The sequence below is a fragment of the Oxyura jamaicensis genome, chromosome 1 (assembly GCF_011077185.1).
Source record: "Oxyura jamaicensis isolate SHBP4307 breed ruddy duck chromosome 1, BPBGC_Ojam_1.0, whole genome shotgun sequence".
Taxonomy (NCBI): domain Eukaryota; kingdom Metazoa; phylum Chordata; class Aves; order Anseriformes; family Anatidae; genus Oxyura; species Oxyura jamaicensis.
Genome location: NC_048893.1, coordinates 54,050,555 through 54,073,343, shown reverse-complemented (window position 1 = coordinate 54,073,343; position 22,789 = coordinate 54,050,555). Strand labels below are relative to the sequence as shown.

The window sequence follows — 22,789 nt, the reverse complement described above, 5'->3', positions numbered from 1 at the left end:
TTTCAGAGAATCAAGTTTTATTCTCCAGCTAAACAGAAGTGACAATAAAGTTCTCTTTATTACAGACCTACAAAAGGAGATCCATAAAATACTTCTATTTTCTCTTATAAAATTATGAGAGGAGCCTGAGGACTTGCAGAGCATTTGTACCTGTCCCAGGGACGTGAGGACAGCGGGATAAAAACAGGCTTCACAGACAAGGCAAAGGCATTCCCAGCTTTAAACAAACCCACCCAGGGCAGATAGGCACCCACATATTGCGGGGAGCAGCTGCCCTCTGCTCTGGGCTATCAGGTGCTAGGTGAAGGAGAGACATTCCTCCTCTTAGCTCAGCAGCAGTTCTACATGTCATCTCTTTGCTGATAAAGGTGGGCTCCTAATCCCAGCCACATGCCCAATTTTGAGAGAAAACAGCCCTGCTCCTCCACACTCTTTACAACTACTGCTGCTCAAGAGAAGGGGGGAGCAGGAAGGAAGGGTTACAACACTGTCCACCTCCTAAAAGAACCCAAACAAAAGAAAACCCCAGGCTGTACAAGGCAGGCAGCCCACGTGCCCCTCAGCTCTCCCAGGCAAGGAATGCACAACATGGACACAGCCGGAGGCAGAGGTACAGCCACCCTTTTACTTCAGGCTCCGATGAGTTTCTTGAGGAATGCTTCCAGCTGATCCTCGTCCTTTATCCCCACAAACTTATCCACAACGTCTCCGTTCTTCATAGCCAGCACGGTTGGCACTGCTGACACCTGGGGGCAAGAGAAACACAGAGGTGCCTGTAAGTAGAGTCTGTGAGGAGCCCAGCTTCACCCATATCCCAGATGGAGCTCCAAGGCTGTGTCCCTCTGGGTTCCCCTGCTACTGGGGACAGTGAGACAACTACAGCTAGCAAGGGACTGAAAGCTTTTCTCTTAGCTAAAGCTTTGCTTCCGAATTTCAGGGACTTGGCTTTTGGAAGCTGAGGGAATCAGTCTGGAAGCAGCTTTGAGGGCCCTACCTGCAGGTGAAGGAGCTGACCCCATGCTGCTCAAAGCAGACACGTCCCCTACAAATAACACAGTTTAAAAGGCAAAACCAAGCCTAATATATAAGGAAAAGGTAAAGCTTTTTCTCCTCTCCAGTACAAATTCTGCTTCTCTTTCCCTTTTATCCTATCATAAGCAAACAAACCCTGTCTTTTATCAGGCTACCTCTCACACATGATGATCTTTAGACATTTTATGGCCAGGGCAGTACCAGACTGGAGCCACGTTCTTCTCCAAATACGACAGGAGCTAGAGCAGGGCTCACCACCCATCACTGAGCAGGCAGACGTCCTGCTCTGGCCGACCAGAGTAATGCCAACCCCAACCCATCTTTCCTTTTCTGCCTAAGCTTTTAGCTGTTGAGCTGGATTCCTGATGATCGGGTAAGAAGCCCCTCCAGCCAGTGCCAGCAGGAAGCTGCACTGCTCTGGATGCTATTTTCCTGGTCCAAAACAAAATTTTCTGGGAATTACTGGAGAGAACAGCAGTGGAAATGACGACGCTCCTCAGGGACTTGCTGGGTACACAGCGACAGAAGAAACCTCGTAGACACGATCACGAGAAGGAGCCACCAGAGCTCAAAGAGCTCTGGCCCTGTGTGCTGCTGAACAGACAGCTGGCACGACCACCCTCAGCTCCGGTGCTCTTATCTCTGCAAAGCCTCTCCCCCCCCAAACACGTCCCGTTCTTATCTCGCTTGCTGCCCATCTGCCAGCCTGCACAGCCTTCCCCTGTGTGCTCCCAGCTGTCCCAGCCCCGCTGCCAGCAAGGATCTGCCACGCTCGCAAATCCTTCCTGCAGGAAACCCTCCAGAGGTCTGGCTTTCCTCCCAGCAGGAGGCAGAGATGAAAGGGACATTTTGTTCTTCCCTTCCCGCCCCGTCCCGCTGGCCGGGTCCAGCGCTGTTCCTGCAGTCTGTCCTCGGGGGCTTTTGTGCAGTGCAATCCGAAGGGATGGGATGGGAGTGACGGCGCTGCGGTGAAGCAGGTTCTTCAGCTCCTCCTAGTGACCGGCTGGAGCAGGGCTCGGAAGCTCAGGCCCCAGCGGTGCTGACGGCGCTAAAGACACCTTCCTTTAGGATTTTAGGGGTGAGAAAGGACAGACCAGCGCGGCATTTGACTGGTCTCCTCCTGCCCCTGATGGGCAACGCCCTGCTGAGCCTCCCCCTGGTTTGCAAGGTGGGTTAGTAACAAGCACAGTCACCCCAGCTCCTTCCTAAAAAATAGCACATCCAACCAGCAACGTTAAACATCACCCCAGTTAGGGCCAGGACAGGTCCAGATGACTCTTCGAAGCACTACGGAGGACCAGACAAAAAAAAACACAAACATGAGTTACTGGGCTCGCTTCACGCGCACTTGCTCCCTCCATCTCCTCCCACGCGTCCCCGAGTTGGGCAAAACGTCCGTGCTGGGGGCAGCGTGCCAGGGGGCAGCAGCAGAGCCCGGTTCTGTGCTTTCAGAAGTCGCAGAAACACCCAGCAGCCTCCAGGAGAAAAGCACAACGGCAGTTTTAGACCCGCGCACCTCAAAATTGGAAGCCGTGAGCGGGCCTCAGCTCCGCTTTTTGTGGCAGGGAGGAAATCCTGAGGTTCTTGGGTTTGCTGCTTGCGAAGCAAATGTCTTGGGAATTTCTAGAAGGGAAAGTTTAGATTTCTTTCTTTTTCTGGGGGGGTCCAGTGTGCACTGAACCTAAATAAACCCTCCTCTCACTTCAAAGCATTTATGGAGGAAACAGTCAGGCTGCTTTTGATCAGCACTGCCCAAGCAGATAAACAAATAAAAGCAGCCATGCGGGCTATTCCTGGCGGCACTCGCACTGAGGGAATTCTCTCCCATCTGAAACTGGAGGCTTCTGTACAACCCTGGACACCAACGGGGGAAGGATTTCACACAGCTTCAGGAACAAGGCGTAACAGGAACGAGCTCTGTCGATGAGCGATGTCCCCGTGCCCATCAGCTCTTCGGGGCTGCCCACGGCTCACGTGTCCACCCGCAGCAGGAGCAGGGGCTGCCCTTTCCCAAGGGGCATGGGCAACAGGCCAAGGCAAAAAAATGAATTTAAGGAATTTCAAGAGAAAGCAAATTAAACAAAAGTACTCCTCCCTTCCTGCTCTTGGGGCTCGAGGTCAAGAGCAGGCTGCAGCAGCAGCAGCTGGCGAAGAAGGGTGCTAGACAAAAGGAGGAATCCTCACAGAAAGACCTTCTGTGCTGCGCTAACCAGACAGAGGAGGGTGCCCGGATTTTTCTGGTTGCAGGAAACACGTCTGGGCTTCGTGCTAGCTGGAATTGTTTGGAGCCAAGGGCAGGGAGAAGCAGGCGTGAAGGCATGCAGCGACATTCCTCAGCTCCTCCCGGGGGCTCTCTGTTCTCTCCCCAGGCTGTGGAGCCCGCGGGAGATGATGCCGTGCCATCGGGCAGCGAACTGGGGGCCATGCACGTGGCAGGGGAATAGGCACGGATGGAAGGAGACTTCCTGGCAGTGAGTTTTGAGGGTAACACGGACACTGAAACCGCCAAACAAAAGCCTTCTCAGCCTGCAGATATCTAACCTCGCATGGAAAGGCTTTAAAAGAAAACCCTCTGGATTCCCTGATCTTTCCCAAATACCACCTCCGGTCCCTCTTTGATCTTGACTCAGCGTCTTCCCATCAGCTCGTCTGCTCACATCTCCTTAGCTGGCAACTCCACAGCAAGACCAAGCACGTGCCCAGGGCACAAACCAAGCTTCTACCTTGAGAAGGATGCCCCAGACTACGAAGACCAAACCAAGCATTTCTCCTTTACCCATTCACGGCTATCCTACTCGCCAACACTACCTAGGGACAGAGTTTAGCCACAGGCAGAAGGGTCAAGACTGGGTGCAATCATCACTGCAAAAGCAGAGGACGCACGGATGATCCCCAGGACCTCTTGCAAAACAAAACTTCGCTGTGTTTACGTGTTAAGCTCCAGAAAGAAGCCAGCCCTTCTCTGCTGCTTGAATCCTGCCTGCACCTATGCCACTGGGGCTGTAAGACAGGCAGATCCTGCAGATAAATGCTTGCAGCTGCTCGTTCACCACCCAGTGGATGTGCACACAGTCAGCAATCACACTAGAGGAACGAAGGAGCTTCCAGCCTCTTCTTCAAGACCTTTCTTCCCGTACACACACTCCCTTGCCGTCTTCCAGTCATTTGAGATCATCTTCTTGTAAAGTGAGCTAATTGGACCTGCTGGAAGGCTTGGGACAACACAGGAGTTAAGCTACTAAGCTCTATTCTCTTCTCCTTAGGATGGTTGCTACCAGAATCTCATCAGCACCTACCAGGATTTATCTACTGACCACCACTGAAAGAACCTCAGCCTCTCCCACTTGTTCTCCCTGACATCCTCAGGCTGCACAGCCCTCAGGCCTGCAACACACAGCCCTGCTAGTGAGCCAGCACTCGCCCCCCTCGGCCCGGCATGCCTGAGAGCACGCCACCACCTAAAAAAAGCACGGGAGGCTCTTGTGCTCAGCCCGGGGAAGGTGCCGGTGACATTTGCAGGCGGCAGCCGGGTGGACGCTCCACCACAGCACAGGAAGAAAGTTCTCCCTGGGAAGGAGTGGGAGGGAATGAGCTGCTTCGGCTTCTTCCTCCTTCCAGCACAGCAGGGTTTGGGAACAGGACAGAGCCGTCTCCTCCGGGCTTAACGCAATGACAGCTTGCTCAGGAGCTGGTTCAGTTTGCTGGGCATCTCGAGCAGCTTCTTGGGCTAGCTTCAGCCCTGGGAGCAGGGCGGCACCTGGGGGAGGGAGCAGCTCCATCTGTGTGCTATCCAAGTGAAAATTAAGCACTTTCTTCTCCGCAGAACACAGCAGCAGGATGCCCTGACTCCACAGACTGAACTGTTGTTTACAAGGAGAAACAACGGGGGCCAGCAGAGTCGTCAAAGGGATTTTTGCATTTCTTAAACTGCCTGATCACTGAAGGGGTAGGAGTACAGGGAATCACAGAAGCCATGGCCTTCTCCAGTCACTCTGCTCATTCCTGGGAGCGAGACAGTGCAGGGACACACACAGGGCAGGCGTGTGAAATACTGACACAAGCACCAAGGCCCACACTTGCTGAGAGTGGGATGTGTGCTCCCGCTGTGCACAGGCACTCTCTGACCTGCCTTCCACTTGTCCAAACAAAGCCCACGCCACCCCCTGTGATGCAGCTTAAGGACAGGATGCTGTCACCCAGCAAGAAATCCTCAGCAAGGGAGGGAAAGAGAGGACGGGCTGGCTGCCCGGAGAACCGTGTCAAGAGGTGCAACAGCACGGGGCTTATTACTTCATGTCCCTGCCCTACACCTGAGCAGCCTGTGCCTGCAGGAAAATGCTGCACAGAACTACTGGAGTGAGCACAGAGGGCTACGAAGAAGGTTAGAGGACTGGAGCATCTGTGGGACCAGGACAGGCTGAGAGAGCTGGGCCTGCTTAGCCTGGAAGAGAGAAGACTGGCAGGACATCAAGGTGTATAAATATCAAAGGGGAGGGTGTCAAGATGGTGGAGCCGGTTGCTTCTCAGTTGTGCCCGAAGAGAGGCAACGGGCACAAACTGAAGCACGGAAGGTTCTGGCTGAATATGAGGGGGCACTTCTTTACTGTGAGGGTGATGGAGCACTGGAACAGGTTGCCCAGAGAGGTTGTGGAGTCTCCTCCTCTGGAGATATTCAAAACCTGCCTGGATGCCATCCTGCAACGTGCTCTAGGTGATCCTGCTGGGCAGAGGGGTTGGACTGGGTGATCTTCAGAGGTCCCTTCCAACCTCGGCCGTTCTGTGATACGCTGTGTTTGCACTGACAGATTTCTGCACGGCCTAAAGGACACATTTCTGCAGATTTAGAGGTGGGGATGCCGAATACAAGCGGCAAAGCTGGAGGAGGGGCATGCAGTGAAATCCACCCACTGCAGTGACCCAGTGGGCCGGGAACAGGCAGGCAGCAGCCCTGGGCTTCCCCTCCCTGCCCAGACTGCTGCTGTGCAGACACCTCTCCCTGGAGAGGGAGCTGCTATGCGCTGCCACCACCGGTGAGCCTGTGCTCTTCCAGCTCCTACCTCGTACTCAATGGCAAGGTCTGTGTGATCATCAATGTCCACTTTGGCCATCACCACCTTCCCCTCCTGCTTGGCCACCATCTTCTCTAACCGGGGGCCTAGGATCTTGCAGGGGCCGCACCACCTAAGGAGAAAGAGAGCAGGCATGAGGGGAGGCAAGCGCAGCAGCAGCAGGCAGGGAAAGCTGGAACACCAGTGCCTTTACCATCGTTTTATCTCTCAACTTCAGCCCAACCTCTACACCAGAGGAAACTGCTGGCATTGAACACCGAGCATAAACATTAACCAGCTCCCCCAACTCAGGCTGTCCTCTTTCTTCTGCTGCTCAACTGTTTGTCCCTGCCCTGCTCACGTGTTGAACTGGAACCCAGATGACCACAACGGTGCCGTGGTGCAAGTGTTTCTGTCAGGCATGGGGGCAGCCACCTGCACACCTATCAGCTCATGCCGATTATCATAGACTTGCCTGTGTACTTACTGCAGAGTTAGCTGCAAAAATTGCAGACAGAAGCTGTTTAAAGCAAGAACATGACAGCCACGGCAGATTTTGCAAGGCCCCATAAGGGGAAAACAGCGCTGCACCTAAACACACTGGTTAGGGAGCTGTGAACTCCCTCAGACCATGGAAAATACAAGTTAAGCTCTGAGTGCACTTTTCATGTAAAACATAAGCTCTGGTAAGTTTTGAGCCTCCTTCCATGTTGGGTTTCAGGCTTTCCATTATTTGTCCTCTTCTCCCTGGATGACCCCAGTTAATGTTGGTTTTGGTTCATCAGTTTGGTCTGTTCAGAGCAGCTGTTTCGGGGCTGTTTGCCCAGAATCAGCCACAGCTCATATGACAGCACTACAGGACCCTGAAAACACGTGAAAAAGCAATATAATCAGTATCGTTAATCCAGCGGATAACATCGAGGAATACTTTAACCGGCAGGAGCATAACAACAGTTTTATTGACCACAAACTTTGCTGCTGGTACCGTGTGGCTGCCAAGAGCTCTGGCCCAAGAGCACACGGTGCTAAAACTGCAAAGACACAGCGTGAGCCTGCGGGAAGGTACGAAATGCGCGGTAATGTCGCTCAGTGTTTTTTGGGGGGCACTGAACCCTGAGAAGCGCTGAAGGGCGTTGTCGGAGCCTCGCCGTGCCCCGAGGCTCGGCGCTGCCGGGCACTTACTGCGCGTGGAAGTCCACCACGACGGGCTTGGCGCTGTTGACCACCCGCTCCTGGAAGTCGCCGCCGTCCTGCACGTTGAAGGCGCTCGGGCGGCCCGCGGAGGTGCCCAAGGCCCTGCCGGGGACGGCCAGCAGCCGACGGATCGCCAACCTCTGTGCCATCTGCGGGGAGAAGAGGGGGGCGTGAGGGTGGAAGGGGCCGGTCGCGATCCCCGTCCCGATCGCCACCCCGGTCCCTATCGCGATCGCGGCCCCGCACCTCGCCCTGCCCGCAGGTGCCCAAAGCCGCTTCCGGCCGTCTCTGCGGATGGAGCCGCCCCCGCCCCGCTTGCGGGATCTCAGTGGCTGCTGCTGCTGTCACTCGTGCCCAGCCGCCGGCTCGGGGCGGAGCGGGCTGCTCCACGGGAAGCCTTTTCCATGCCTCGTGGGGGAGCTTTTTCGCGCACCCCCCCAAATTCCTGGGGATTTAGGGGACTGCGAGACCGGCCCCGCGTGGAGCCCCCCGAGGGGGACACACGAACGCGTGGGGATAACAAACGGGCAGGAAAAGCGCAGCCCACCGCCCAGCCAGCCCTTAGGAGAGGGGTTTTGGGGTGAGCCGAGGGTAGAGAAAGACACAGGACACGCATTTTGTCACCGAAGTGCACCTGGAAGTTTCTTGTGGGGACGCAGTGCAAATAGGAGGGATGGGGGACATGCTTTATAAAACACAGGGGGAGGGGGGGGGTTCAGGGTGTTTGGTACCAGAGAAGAAAAACGTTTGGGCAGAAGGGCCATGCTCGGTATGAGTCTCTCTGCCCTAGGACTGGCTGCTCAGCCTCGTAGGGCGAAGGGTCTCTTGTAGTGCTCTCCTGGAAATGAGAAATTATCCCACCCAGACTTAATGAAAACCCACTGGCCCTCTCTGCCCACCTCCAGCACCGCCCTACTCCAACAGGCAGCAAAAATACCATGAAGTTTGCCCAGAGAACCACTTCTGGATTCAGTACACAAACAGATCTCGAAACCCACACAGCACCCAGTGAGCAGCGTGCCTGCACCAGGCTGCCACAGGACACGAACAAGTCACTTCACAAGAGGGAGGTGACAATATAAGTCACCCAAACGCCCCTAAAATCTCCCTCCTTTGACCCCTGGATGTCGCTGCAGATGCTGGCCTAGGATATAACCACCACCTTCAGGCTACTCTGAGCACTGCAAGGACAAAGCAGGCGCCTCAGCGCCGCTGGATTCCAGGCCCTGCCTTGTCCTTGGGAGCACGTCGGTCCTTTCTGTAACAGCAAGATCGGAGCAGGTCTTTGGCAACTCGTGAAGGGTGGAAGAAGGGATGGGGATGGAAGAGGCGTGTGGGAGAGGGGAGAGTCCTGCCGGGGATCTCCGTTACAGTACTGTCACAACAGCACCATGGGTTTCTGCATGGCCTGAGAAACGTTAAAGTTCGTCCTTGGCATTCACGAGATGCTGCAGGGGACGGATGGGTACGACGTGGTCCTTCAGCAGCTGGTCCCCGTCGGGGAGTTTGTCACCTGAGAAGTCCGCGGCAGCAAAATCCTCCAGCAGGCCGGCTGCTACCGCGTGGCGCCGGAGCCTCTCGCTCCCTGCGAGTCCTTGCGTCCTTGCGTAGCCCTGCTGGCAGAAGGGAGGCAGCTTCTGGCGGGTGAGGGCGAAGAGGAAACAGGATTCTGCCAGGAAGAGCACAAAAAAATAAATCAGACTCACCAGAGACACTCCAGAGAGAACAATTCCCAAAGGCTTTTGGGAACACGCATGCAGCACCAGCACTTTTTACTGTCCGGGGAGCAGCACATCAGAGAGGTGTGACCGACTGTGAGAGCAGCAGCGCATCGCAGGGAGATCTCAGTTATTTGCAGAAGAGCTCGCTCCTGTCCCGTGTCCCTCACATCCCTCCTCCACCTCAACCCGAGGCTCAAATTACCTGCGAAGAAGCTGCGCAGGTCGGTGCTGAGGCAGTTCTCCAAGAAACGCCTCAGCGGCAGGATGTGAGCGTTCGGGGCCGTCCAGTCGGTCAGAAAATCCTCCACGATGTGATGGATGGCATCCGGGCGGGGGAGAGGCCAGTCTGCGGGACGAAGTTTCACCTCACGCTCTGCCAAGAGACCATTAAGGGAAATTCTCGGAATCAAAATGGAATTAAAAAGGGGACGCAGAATGCAGCCGCAACAGCTGTCGCAGTTTTTGCCCTGATCTGATCCCTACCTTACTCTCATTTGTAATCCCCTCTGCTAGCTCTGTCCTGAGCAGCCCTGTAATTCCCACCATTTCACTCGGGAAGGGACTGCCCATCAGGCTGGACCGTGCTCAAGCTTTAGTGCTGCTACCCAGCACACTCCTTTCCTCGCAGGTCAGGCTGCACCCTGAGTTGATCTTTCCAGGGGTGAAGATTCAGTACACGCACTGGCTGGACAGAGGCTTCACAGAGGCTGCAACACTTACCTGTTGGGAGGCGTTTGTAGTAGTAAATCACAGGGTGCAGAAAGTTGGACTGCCAGGCGTGCTGCGCCTCTCCCACAGCTCGGTTGTAGTAGAAGACATCCTTGTCAGCCCCCGAGAAATTCCTCCCGTACTCCATGATGACGACGAACAGCCCCTCGGGAGCGTTCCTCCCCGTCTGTGTTTCCAGCTCAGCCAGGATTCCGACGGGGTACTCTTCCAGGTATTCAAAGGCTGTGGCATTCCTAAGAATTGCAACCAAAATTGTAAGATTTTTCTGGCAGAGAAAAGCCAAGTGGGATCCAACTCCCCCAGAGCTGATCGAGGCTAAGGCCAAAGAGCCATCATCAGCTACCAATTATTTTTGGTAACTACAGATCTGGGCTGGACTTGATGCAGAGCTTAGGAAGGCTGCATTTACTGTTAGAGACTCCCTTACGTTCCTGGACTCTTTGATCCCTCCATTAGCACTGCTCAAGGCAAACTTTTCTGTGGAGCGCAGCGCTGGGAACAATCGCTCGCTCACTCACTCTCTCAGCAGTACGACGTCAGCCAGGACACCGAACATCTGGTAGAGGCCCGAGGCCTCGTTCACCCGCTTGATGATGGAATTGGTCAGCTGTGTAACAGGGCGGACTGCGGATGGCCAGGGGACGCCGTGGTGGCGGTTCTCCAACAGGCGGTGGACTGCGCGAGCTGAGGCGTTAAGAAAAACAAGAACGGTTTGTTTAAAAATCCAGACTAACACACAAAAAAATCTCATTGCTCTGTTGCACATGGATTGTGGCAGGACACGATAAAGAAGCTGAAGAGCTCATGTGTGCGCAGGATCTCCCACCCAGCTCGCTGGTAACTGCAGTGGAGATGCCCTCGGAAAGCTGAAGTGACGCTAAGTGGCTGGTGAGGGGGAGAGGGGTCCCTGGGGATGTTTCGTTACTCCTGAGCAGGCGTTGCACGGGAAGGCTGCACGCAGACACAGAAATTCTCCCGACTGCTCAAAGCTGCCGGGTTTTAACACCGCAGCGCAGACCTCTCACCCACAGCCTGTCACCAGGCCGAGTATCTGGCAGGCAGAAATCTATTGTTACGCAAGTAAGAGACAACAGGCAGCACAAGTACAAGACAAAACAAAGACAACCACAGGCTTCAGATATGACCCCGAGTCACTTCCATGGCCTCTCTTCCCCTCTGCAGCTGCAGCTTGGCTGCATTTTGTTATTCTCGCTGCCAGCGGAGGATGAAGGGTCATCCCTTTCCAGCAGTAAGCTCTGAATTGTTCCTTCCAAGGGAGCGCCGGACCCCAGCCTCTGCCCTTCTGTACACCCCAGCACTCACTTGTGTACCGGAAGCCGTGGATGAACCCCCCAGCGGATTTCCTGAAGTCAATGGAGTGGCTGGCAGTGCCGAGAACAAAAAGCCCCCGAGCTCCTCTGGACTCATAGCTGGGTTTGATCTGAGGATATTTGTTTTTATTCCCTCTTCCTGGCATCATTCTAAGAGATCTGACGTGCAAGAGAGAAGAGCAGGCTGTCAGATAGGGCAGGGGTGGAAAAATAAAATGGGTTTCCTATACAACATACTCTAGACTGCAGACACAAGACACTGCTTCATGTCCCCACTGCCTTCCGTGGGACTCATGAGTCTCCCAAGTGCGTAACGTCACCAAGGACCTTCCAGAAGGCAAGGGACACGAATGCAGCTGCAGGGCCAACACAGGACCTTGCAGCCCCACGAAACTTGGAGCACGTGGAAGTCTGGAAGGTGCTGCCAGCAGAGGAGCCTCCACTGCCCTGCTTGCCCTTCCCTCCCCTCCCAGGTCAGGCCCTTCAGTGTCTTGCTATAAATTCCTGTTCCCCCCAGGCCCTGGTCGTCCCTCACCTGTTGTAGATAGAGAAGTCAAACTTCCAGCCCAGGCAGCGGATGACACGGTCGTAAGGCGCGCGGGTAGCAAAATTATCCAGCTCGTCCTGGGGGAGGGTGACAGAGTCGATGCCTGCGCTCGTATTCCTGTTCTCCAGGTAGAACCGGAGCGTGATGTGCAGCTTCCCCTTCTTGTCCTTGACGATGGCCAGATCTTCCAGGTCCCCCTCCAGAAGTCCATCCAGTGATTTCAGCTGGTACGTATCCAGCAGGCCGTTGTTAATTGCTCTACGAAGGAAGGGGAGGGTGAGAAAGGCTACAAGAAGGAAGAGAGGTGGGATGCGGGGCTTGGGGTCAGCTCCCGGGAACGGGACAAGTTTACCAGGAGAGGTTTATCCCTTGTTCCTCACCCCCGTGAGCCATGTGTGTGCTCCCTGGTGTGCCTGGCACAACAGAGGGGAGCTCAGCCTCCCCTGGCCCCACTCCTGAGCGCTCATTAATGCCTTAATTCTTGCCGCGTTCCCGCTGGCTGCAGCAGCGCTATTAGCCTCGCTGAAAGACGCGGCGGAGAGGCACAGAGCGCGCTCGCAGTCAGCCAAGGAGTCGGCCGCAGAGCAATTAACCACATGTGGGGCTGCCGAGCCCCAGGCTTAATCTCTGATCACAGCGCTGCCCTTGTGTGAGGCGTTCAATATCTAAGCTCTCTTCTGTGATTGCAAGCAGGGGAACAACTCGGGAGCCAGCACTTCTCAATGATGCAAATTCCACGGGAACACTTTCCTATTTCACGCCGACCTTGAAGAGCTCTCGTAAAGCTCCTGTGTTCAGCAGCTGCAACCTGGGCTGCTTTAAACCAAGGACCTAAAGGTGAAAGGCCCCACATTTCCTCAGCCAGCCCCAGAACTGCCGAGCCTCCTGGACACGTAGCCACTCCCATTTGTTCGTAATCCAGCTCCATCAGGAAGAAGAGCAGTTTCCTACCTCAGATCCCCGACGTAGTGCGTGGCCCAGGAGAGGCGCACGCGGGACCGGCTCACCATGTGGATGAAATTGGTGACGCCCAGAATGTTCTCTGCCGTCTCAAAGGCCGAGTTTCCTCGGCCCAAGATCAGCACGGTTTGGCCAGCAAAATCCTCCGGGTTGACGGACACCGTCTCATAACCCTCCACGTACTCCGAGCCAGGGAAGTTCACCACGTTGGGGACCCACGTGCCGGTGGCAACCAACAAAGAGCTGCAAAAAGAGGGACAGCATTAGGGAATACGGGAACTGCAGGAAATCGGACTGCCTTCCCATCTCATTGCTCCTACCACTGGGGACGTGTTCCCTCCAGTCACGCTGAGTCGGCTGACAAGGTCGATCGGTGCTACGAATGCTCTGGTTTGAGAGAAACCCCTCCAGAAACCTCCCTCCAGCTTCACCTAACGACCCGCTCCCACCTTCCCTGGCATTAGGCCACCAAAGAGGACTCCTGATGTCATTACGGCAAAAGTCAGCGCGGATGCAGCCCGTGTAAGCTGCGCTTGTCTCCTCATCTCCCTCAGTTATCTGCGGATGTGCGGATACTGCTAATGCGTTTCACAGGTTGATAAGAAGCGCTTTGATTTAAAACCATAGAACGTTTCCATAGAACGGAACAAAAGCCGTTCTTAACAGGGATGGAAAACGGTTTTGAGATTTTAAAATACAGCTCCTGTTCTTAAAAATATGCTGGCCACAATTCTGTTAACGCTAAAAGCAAATCAAGTAATCCTTTTATATCCTTCCCTAAGAGCTTTTGCTTCAATATTAGGGAAATCTTTGCAACTTAGAAAGAAGTAGCAGGCAGCCGAGGCTCGCAGCAGCGCCTGCGGTCCCAGCCTTGCTTACACAGCTCCCGCGAGGAACTCACTCGTGCTGCGTGGGTGCCCGATACCACATTCTGTCCCCTCCAAGCCTGCCAGCCAGCGCACCTCCGAGTGACAGCCAGCACGACCTGCTGGCGTAGATCTGAGGCTCTCAGGAGAACTGAGAAATACGCTCCGTATGTTCACATGAGTAACTCGTAGATGTTTTTGAAGAATGTAGTCGAGTAACAGCACAGGGTGTGTGTGAGCGTGACAAGGGGAAGGGTGATCTGGGGATCTGTAGTAGCCTCGTCTGTGATTTCTCGCAGTCCGTTCCCTCTCTCGTGGCAACCCCACTGTTCCCCCGTTTCCTCCTGCTGGTTCTGTGCCAGCTAAGGGCCTCAGCTAACTGGGGCATGCTTCTAAACACTGTTTTTTTCTAAGCACATGCGGGTTAACTGAGGTTAGGCATCACAGCACCAATTTACACCAGCTTACGCATCAGGCATGGAAATCACGGCGATGGCAGCCAGCTCGTGTCTGCCCTGCCAGCTCCTCAGGTACCTGAAACATAAAGTTGCAACGCTTTCCCAGGAGCTGTTACTTCCCCCACATGCCCCGCTGAACCCTGTGAAATGTTTTTCACCGCGATGGTGGGTAAGGGCCGGGACACAGGCTCTGAGAGGCTGTGAAATCTCCACTCTTGGAGATGTTTATACCTCAACTGGGCAAGGCTTTGAACAACCTGATAGAGCTGGCTCAGCTTTGGGTAACGGGTGTGGCCAAAACGACCTTTAAAGATCTCTGCCAACCTAACTTATTCCACGAATCGGTCAGTTTAAGAACGTGTGTGGAAAGCTGCATGGCTGGCCCCCAGTTCGCCCACTACCTGCATTTGTAGTTCTGCCTGTTCTGGTCTGTCAGGACAAAGTAGTGGCCGTTCCAGGCCTGCGGATCCTTGTCCAGCGTGACGTGGACGATGGCCGTGTTGTACTGAACCCGCAGCTCCAGCAGGGCAGCGAAGTCCTCCAGGTACCGCACCATGGCGTCGGCGTGGGGGAAGAACTGGCGGGAGTAGCGGCGGAAGAGCAGCCGGGGGTCATGGCTGAGGAGCGAGTTCCAGTCGTGGCGGAGGTTGAACTCGCTGTTGGACTTGCCCGTGTACTGCTTATTGATGCTGATCAGCTTGCGGTGCCGGGGGTAGATGGCGAAGAAGCTGCCGGGCGCGTGGCTGCGCTCGAAGACGAGGTAGTCGCGGCCGGCCCGCTGGAGGAAGTAGGCCGCCTGCAGGCCCGAGGGGCCGGCCCCCAGCACGCAGTAGTCGTGGTAGACGAAAGCAGCACCGCAAGCCGCACAGAGGGCACCGGCGCAGAGGGCGAGGTGCAGGAGGATGCCATGAGCCATGGCGGGGCGGCCGCTGTGGGGAGAGCAGCGGGAGCGTCGCCAGAGGGGAACGGGGACAAGACGGCCCCGCCGCCCAACATGGCGCCGCCACCCCTCAGCGCCTCACCCCGGCAGGCCCCGCCCCCCGCCGGCCATTAGCCAATAGGAACGCGGCACTGCTGCCCCCCGTCCTCCCCCGCCCAATAGCGTGCGGGGCGTGGCCACCGCCCGCGAGGCGCCGCACGCGACGCGCGCCTCACCTGCCCCCCCCCCCGCCGGAGCCGCACCTGGGGCACGCGCCGCTCGCCACGCGCGGTGGGCAGCCGGCGGGAGGCGCGCGCCGGAGCCTCCGCCGCCGCCCGGCGTCACGTGACGCCGCCGCTGCCGCTTCCCGCCGCCGGCAGCAGGGCGCCGCCGCGCGCCGCCGACCACGTGGCCGAGGGGCGGGGAGGGGCGCTTAAAGGGACAGGCGCCCGCAGGGAGGACGGCGGGTGGCGGCGGCGGAGGAAGAGACCCGACCCCCGTTCCCTCCCCGCCCCACAGAAGACAGGAGGCTGGCGCAGAGCAAAGTGACTTTATTCCAGGCGTGCGGCCCCGCTGCCGGCTTCTGGGGTGCGGTACGGTCCTCCCCGCGCAGCCCCACCGCTCAGCTCTCCTCCTCTGGAAGGGAAGCGAAGGGTAAGGGAACCCCGCACGTGGGGGGGTGCAGAAAGCAAACGCTGACCCCCTACAGCAGCGCCCTGACCCCACAGCTGCTTCAGCTCCCTGCAGTAATGGGCCATCTCCTGCCCCACTGCCCCCCACACCACCCCTGCCATGGACAGGCTTTAGGCAGCAGCCTAACCTGCCTGCAATAAAACAGGAAGAGCCAAGGTAATGCTACAGTGTTACACTCCTAAGACCATAGTTTTAAAAAAATCCCAATACCAGTAAATTCAGTGCCTGCTATTGGCTGAAATTAATTAACCTCGCCCCTAATCCCAGCAGCACTGAATGAGGCTCCGTGGCAAGCTTCGCGCGCCCCCCCCCCCCCCCAGTGCTCAGGCCCTGTGCTCTGTACGTTACCCTCTTCCTTGGGAGCGGTGGTACATCATTTAAAAGCATCAACTATCAACCATGCTACAAACCTTCCTCTTCATCCTCCTCCTCTTCATCCTCCTCATCCTCATCCGAGCTGAAGGTGCCGTCCGGCAGGCTGTAGATTCGGATCACCTGCTTGTTGGGGTCTTTGAGGATGAGGTACTTGCCCTCGTCCAGCTTCATGCAGATGTCGATGACGCAGCGCAGGATGCCCCAGGCGTTCTCTATGCTCAGGTTTATCTGGCTGGCAAACTCATTGGGCTTGAACTGCTGCGTGCCCAGGATCACGTGGCGGGCAGAGTCCTTCACGTGGTAACGGGACACGTACCTAGCGGGGCAGGGGGAAGAGGGGAGCAGCAGGAGATTAATTCCAGCCACTGAAAGAACACCATCAAGGAAAGCAGAACGATGGGTTTGGTTTTCTTCTCTGGGCTGAGCAGGAAGAGCCATCCTCATCCTGCGACACTAACAGCTGAGAGGATCTCCTGGCTACAAGCTTACTCCATCACAAACTTATCTGGAATCCTTCCACTAGCCGAGACGCAACGGGACAGTACGAAAGATAGAATTAGTTTCAAAGAAAAAAATTAATTGTATGATTACCAGGGAGTTTGGGCTCTAAACAGATGTCCCATACCCAAGAACAGAATTCTGAGTTGCAGAACCACCAGAACTGAGCCTTTTTTGTTACCCTCTTTACAGACAGGTACCAGCCACATCATCTGTGGTGAAACCTACTGCTGCAAGTCCCAGCTAGGGGCCCACCCGCTCTGTGCTGGGCGAAGAAACCACCCTAAAAGCACTCAGACCGGTGTGCCTGGGAAACTGGATGAGTGGCAGAAGCTAGCACAGCAAGTGGTTCGTTCGGGCCATCAATAACGGGGCACATTCTCAACTGATTTTAAGCTGACAGCTCCAAATGGGCTGCGGTGATACCTCCTCTCCACCCAATTTCTCAGCAGCGGTGCACTGAGGATTTCAATCAAGCCCCTGACAGGTGGCACGGCCACTGCATTTATTTCCCTTGTCGGCGATCTCAGCAAATAGGCTGGGAACGGCGGAGGCTGCCTGCCTGTCACAGACAGGAGGTCTCCCAGGGTCAGCCACAACGGAGGGCACATCAATCAGACCTTGAGGGGAAGCAGCTCACGCTAAAGCCTGGGTCACCAGCGGCACCGTTACTGCGAGCTTCCCCCACTGCCGCTCAAACTGTGAGGCAATTTTATGATTGCTTACATTCTGCCGATGTTTCGCTGTGAAACATACCACGTTAAATCACGGAAAACGCACCTGAAAGATGTTTGGTGTGAAAAACCTGCCTTACCCGAGTTTAAGATACTCTGATCCAGCCAGCAGCGCGCAGCATGTCCAGCGGGCCAATTTGTAGCTGTTGTTTTTCAGCTCCGTGGCAATCACAGCTCCTCTCTGCGAGTCAAGCTTCTGGCGCCAGTCTACTCCATTGCAGTACTAAGAGAGAATCAAAACCAAGGTGAACCTAACAAGCCAGCAGCAGTCACCGCTTCAGCCATGGCGTAGGGAAGTTTCTTCCATCTGCCTTATGATACCACACAAGGGAATCCAAACTGCAGCTTGCAGAGCAAGGCCCTGCACCGGGAAGGGGGAAACGTGAACAGCATGGATTATGTAGCACTGGTTAGGAGGAAGTTTGTGAGGGAAGAGTTCATGAGGGCAGCATTGGAACATGCTGACTACTGCACACAACACCTGGGGACAACGATAGGGTTCAAACCAACTACCTTGTACCTGGGGGAGACTTATATCAGCGCTGCTAGCCCACCAAAGCTGTGATTTGATGGAAGGTAACAACCCAGGGGGCACCACCGGATGTTTGTCTCGTCTCGCCTGCTGTACCTGGCGTGTCAGGCAGCAGTGACGCATTTAGAGCTAGCTTTGGGATCTCACTCTTCCTCACCCTGGAATCCCATTCGTTCAGCGTTTTGATGTTGATGAACGACACCTCTCCGTTCGCTCCCGTCATCACTCCGTCGTGCTCACAGCGGACAATGAGATCGATATCATCTCCCAGCTTCCACCTTCGGTATCTGCAAACACGCAAGCCAGCTGGTTATTTATCAGCCTTGGTCTCTTCCAGATGCAAGAACTCGGCAAAATCCTTTCACCCTCTGTCTGTTCACTATTTCTCTCTAGTTTTGCCTGCAAACCACACCAACGTTCTGCATCCTCACCAAAGCTGGGCGGCAGAGAGAAATTCACGTACCTGTATGCAACAGAAGCTACTTCGTTTTTATCCATGTCATCCTCCACAAAAGGGTTCGGGTTGGGAAACTTGTATTTCTCCTTTCCCTGCAGAAGGAATCAGAAGGGTTTATTAGGGGATGAAAACAAAAAGAAAACCACACAAGAACTCTCCTAATGGATAATTATGCCATTATAGCAACAGTAACTGATTTTCCCTACATAGAAAAACACACCAAAAAAATCAGACAGCTGATGAGAATGCTCATCTCCACTACAGTCACCTTGCTGTAAACATTACTTCTATTGCACTTTGGCTTTAATAAGTGTACTTTGAGACCTGCTTCCTTCACCAGTGGGAGTGGGATCTCCTCTTTGGGGGATAAAGGTGAAAATCTTTCTACAAAAAAAGTTGTGCTGCTCACCATATGTAATCCACTTCCTTCAAAACTGAAATAACATCAGTGTAAAGTACCTCTGTCAATTATAACACTGTTGTACTGAACTGCTGTATTAAAGGAGTCTGAATAAAGTTTCTTCTCCAGACTCTCCAGATCACAGCCCCCTACTACCCAGGGCTGCTTGGCCTTACCATCCTCAGACACTGCTGGGAGAAGTTATGGTTGATGTAGGTGGCTTCCATGGCAAGGTTGCGGGGAGAATTAAAGGAGTTGCCCTCTTCCTGCGGTGGTTCATTAGCTGTTTCACTCACTGTCAGGAGGTCTGGGAAGAAAACCAGTCAAAAACAGTTATACTTGGGGAGTAACCACCTCTGCTTCACGGAGTTTCTAGCCCCACGCTAAAGCAGGTCACTACTCAAAGTTCCACAGTGTACTGCAGCAATCAGGTTGTTCTAGGTGTCTCAGTTTGGACACTGAGACACAGAACCAAGTAATACTTCTAATAATAAAAAGCATAAAGAACAGTGAGACTACCATAAACTACTTTCAGGACTTTTCCTCACCAAAATCTGAATTATCCCTCTTGTCAAAGAAAAGCTTGGATCCAACTCTCTGGACAATGATGTCCCAGGAATACACAGAGCGAGTGCAGCTCATCAGTGTGGCCAGGATGGCATCCGTGGCAAACACGTTCCCTTGGGTCTTGGCCAGCTACGGGTACAGAAGGAAAACACTGTGTTTAAGCAATATTAACCAACATCCCCTTCCCTCTCCCGGGCCAAGATCAGAAGCGTTGGCAAAATGGGTCATGAATTTCTTCTCCCACACTCTGGAAGCTACACTGGTGGGTACATTACTGACTGCTAGATAAATCACGAGTACTACCCAGCAATCCAGGCTCAACCCTTATTAAACAAAGGATAAAATAAGGAACCCATTGTAATGTGGGAATCTGTTGTGAAAAGACACGGTTCCTTATCGCTGGCAGTCATAAAGAGAAGTCTCTGAGACTTTGTCATCTCCAAAAGTAGAAACCTCTCAAAGCAGGTCTCTGGCACAAAAAGTTTCTTTTCAATCATAGCCTAAGTATGGTTTGCTTGTTTTTCCAGAACTACAGCTTTTCCTTGGCCAGTATTCCCCAGTTTTCCCTTAACCCAGCTCCGCTGTGGACCTAGGGAAAATAAAAATACCAGCTAATGCTTTTTGCCCTTTGTAAGCATGGATTTTTTTCTGCTCACCTCTTAACTTTGCTCTGACCGTGACAGCAGGTCTCAAACAACAGGGAGCAATGAAAAGCACACTGCAGGGTTTGGCAAACCAGCGAGCGTACCTTTCGGATAACTGGGTCATCAGTAGTGGTGACGGTGTGGAAGATGCGCTTAATGCTCCTCAGCAGCTTCTCGTTCCTTGTTGTAATGCGGTCAAAGGCTTTGTCGTAGTATTCTAGGGCTCCACAGCACTCTCTACAGAGAGAAAAGGAGGATCTGCTCAATACCCTCGTGCAAATACCACCACCCCCACAAACCACACAGGACTGAGGGGATGGTTGGGTCTTCCACTCCCACTCCGGGTACCTCAATGTGAACAATGGGACTAGGCCAGGAGACCCCCACCCTCCTGCTTTCCAAAAATGGGGTCAGTTCAGGAAACACGCCCCTGGCTGCTTTAGGAACTCACATGTCCTGTGGCTCTGACACCTCTAGGTAGCGCATCTTCATCAGTCGAGGGAAATCCATCTCCTCCTTCACCTCCCAGTCACTGCGAACTTCAACAGAGGAGTCACGAGGCTTCTGCTGTGCGGCCAGAGGCGAAACAGAGAGAGAAACAGACACAGCACATCAGGATTGGTGCCGAAGTTTCCCCACGAGCACAGCAGAGAAACTAAGCCATCACAGGGCGTCAGAACTCGCTAGTTTACCTGTGATTTTTGGTCCCATTTCTGCCTCACTCCAAACTGCTTCTGAAACTTCTTTTGTAGACGCAGACGATCTCTGAAGTGATAAATACGTGAAAAGCCATGAAGACAATTTCTCGGTTCCTACATGCCACAATGACTCCTACACTTCCAAATTACCACCAGAGGAACAAGGCTTTTAGGCACCAAGCCACTGACACATTTGCTGAGCGTTCTGTTGATCAAAATGCCTGAGGCACTGAAAGCTGTTCTTCACTCTGAACTCTCCAAGTATTTTTATCCTTAATGACTACGACACAGTTTTCAGAAAGGGCACAACCTGCTTTAAATTGTCACATTCACCTTCCAAATTCAATTCAAAATTTCTCCTAAGGATTTAGGAGATTTTCCTAAGGATTCTCCTGCTCGAAACCCATGCTTGTAACTACCAGTCACGTCAGCAAAACACTGGACTCGAAATACCCTGAAATTCTTTTCTAATGTTAGGCCTAGTGGATTCTGTTGCAGTAACTAAACCAATTTGTCGACAGCACGTTCACACACTCCAACACGAGTACAGAATGCTCATCTCTGAGGCCCTCACCTCTCCTTCTGCTTGGCACTCTTTGGCAGCGTCTGCATGCTGAATTGCAGCATGTTCCGACGGTCCTTGTCTCTCCGCAGGTTCCTCTGCAGAAATGCAGGAAAAAAAAATAACAGAAGATGTTTTAGTGACAAAGTAATTGTGCATCTCTCAATCTCTCCTTTGAAGCTGTTTCTGAAACAAGCATTACCTGTGCAAATCGCATACGATTCCTCTGGTACGCAGTTTTCTGCGTCCGGGCTGTGTCCACCAGCTGGAAGCTCGTCTCATCCTCCTCGTGGAAATACGCATACTGACTTCCACCACCGAACTGTGACGAGTACTTGTCTAGAAATAAAGATCAGCTTGCTTCCAAGCTTCTAGGAAAAACAAACCTGACACTCCACCCCCCTGAAATTCCCTCCAAAAGCCTTCACTCAAGCCTGATGCATGCAGTGGGACTCCTGCCTTACGCGACGCTTCCTCCTTGCTTCAGTCCTCCCAGAGAAGTGTCAGCCATGAGGTAGAACAAACCCCTGAGAAAACCCTAAGGACAGGGAGAGTCGCATGGAGCTCTCCCAGTGGTGACACATGCTCCTGAATTTAAGGAGCCTCTTTTGCTGAGGTGTGCGGGAAGCCACTACAGAGCCAGTGAGGAACATGAAAGCAGGGATGACGTTTGAAGGAAGCTTTGCATAAAGTAAATGAGAGGGGCAGCCACCGGACAACACGTACTTGTGTATCTCTTATCCTGATACGTGGCTCCTGTCCAATCAGCCACCTGAGGACAAACACACAGAGTCAAAGTATTAACACGATGTTTTTCTGATTTTATACATGCAGGACTACAAGCAACAGAAGCAAGTATTGCTGTGGTCTCCAGAAGTAACTCTGAACTCCCAGCTCTTCCTGCCCCCCTTACAAGCACTTCACGCTTGCCCCAACCAGCACACACCACAGAGCAGCCAAGGCACAATGCAAGGCAGGCCAGCAGCGTGCAGGGAGGGCTGTCAGGGCTAGCACAGTGCCCGTAACGCCTCACGAAATGACGCCGGTACCTTCCCCAGGCGGTCTCCTTTGCTGAAGGGCTGGTAGGGCATGTCCCTGAACTGCTCGGGCACGGCGCACGGCCCCCAGCCGGACGGGTTGTCCTGGATCACGGGGGTCACGAACTTCGCCATGGCTTACACCTCCTGCGAGGGAACAAACGGGGAAAAAACCCTCAGTTACCGGGCCCTGACGGGAAGGGCCCGAGGGGGGGCTGGGGCCCAGCCCACCGGAACCGGCGGCGGGGCCGGGGCGGGGCCGGGGGGGTCCCGGTGAACACGGGGGGAGTCCCAGGAGGGCTTCGGGGGAGTCCCGGTAGGGTTTGTGGGGGGTCCCTGAGGAGTTTCGGGGCAGCCCCGGCGCCCCCCTGACCTGCACGGCCCCGATGGCGACGGATGGCGGCGGGCAAAGAGGCGGCGGCGGCGCCCGGCCCGCCCTTAGCGCGTCATCGCCACACGACTGTCGCAAAAGGGGGAAGGAAGGGAGGGAAGCGCGGCTGCCGTAAAGCGCGGAAGTTGGCGGGTGGGTGGGGGCGGGAGGTGGAGCCGCCATGGCGGCCGGGCGGGGGGAGCCGTCGGGTTATGTGGTGTAAAGTCCTGTAAAAGAAGGATTCCGCCCCCCTCTTTAATAAAATAAACACTTAAGTTAGTAAAATAAACGCTCGTACTAGTAAAATAAACGCTTAGTAAAATAAATACTTCAGATCTTGAAGCCGGGGATAGAAGAATGGGGGCTTGTTTAATCGCATTAATGATTTCTAAATAAAAGAATCGTTGTTATTAAAGC

The 22,789-nt window shown here is 54.3% G+C and overlaps 3 protein-coding genes across 5 annotated transcripts; all 3 read right to left on the bottom strand.

Annotated features, from left to right (window-relative positions):
- Positions 1-7,649, bottom strand: TXN2 (thioredoxin 2). Its single transcript, XM_035340096.1, has 4 exons — positions 7,521-7,649; positions 7,263-7,423; positions 6,090-6,213; positions 1-746 (listed from the first exon to the last, which is right to left on the bottom strand). The coding sequence occupies exons 2-4, from the start codon at positions 7,421-7,423 to the stop codon at positions 630-632; spliced, it is 402 nt and encodes a 133-aa protein (XP_035195987.1). The 5' UTR covers positions 7,521-7,649; the 3' UTR covers positions 1-629.
- On the bottom strand, positions 994-22,546 carry EIF3D (eukaryotic translation initiation factor 3 subunit D). 3 transcript variants are annotated; one of them, XM_035340076.1, is made up of 16 exons: positions 22,376-22,546; positions 22,015-22,149; positions 21,692-21,737; positions 21,168-21,304; positions 20,978-21,063; positions 20,398-20,470; positions 20,157-20,272; positions 19,810-19,942; positions 19,043-19,190; positions 18,671-18,801; positions 18,101-18,186; positions 17,795-17,924; positions 17,186-17,328; positions 15,909-16,189; positions 15,403-15,441; positions 994-1,009 (listed from the first exon to the last, which is right to left on the bottom strand). In XM_035340076.1, exons 2-15 carry the CDS (start codon positions 22,135-22,137, stop codon positions 15,428-15,430), a joined length of 1,647 nt encoding a protein of 548 aa, XP_035195967.1. In that variant the 5' UTR covers positions 22,138-22,149; positions 22,376-22,546; the 3' UTR covers positions 994-1,009; positions 15,403-15,427. The 3 variants fall into 3 exon arrangements, with proteins under 3 accessions (XP_035195967.1, XP_035195959.1, XP_035195977.1); XM_035340068.1 differs by lacking the exon at positions 994-1,009 and having other exon boundaries at positions 15,341-15,441; XM_035340086.1 differs by lacking the exon at positions 994-1,009 and having other exon boundaries at positions 15,341-15,441; positions 20,157-20,269.
- Positions 7,872-14,987, bottom strand: FOXRED2 (FAD dependent oxidoreductase domain containing 2). The gene is made up of 8 exons (XM_035340053.1): positions 14,288-14,987; positions 12,554-12,805; positions 11,591-11,860; positions 11,048-11,214; positions 10,243-10,408; positions 9,716-9,957; positions 9,198-9,368; positions 7,872-8,943 (listed from the first exon to the last, which is right to left on the bottom strand). Exons 1-8 carry the CDS (start codon positions 14,800-14,802, stop codon positions 8,693-8,695), a joined length of 2,034 nt encoding a protein of 677 aa, XP_035195944.1. The 5' UTR covers positions 14,803-14,987; the 3' UTR covers positions 7,872-8,692.
- Positions 22,547-22,789: the final 243 nt, after the last annotated feature.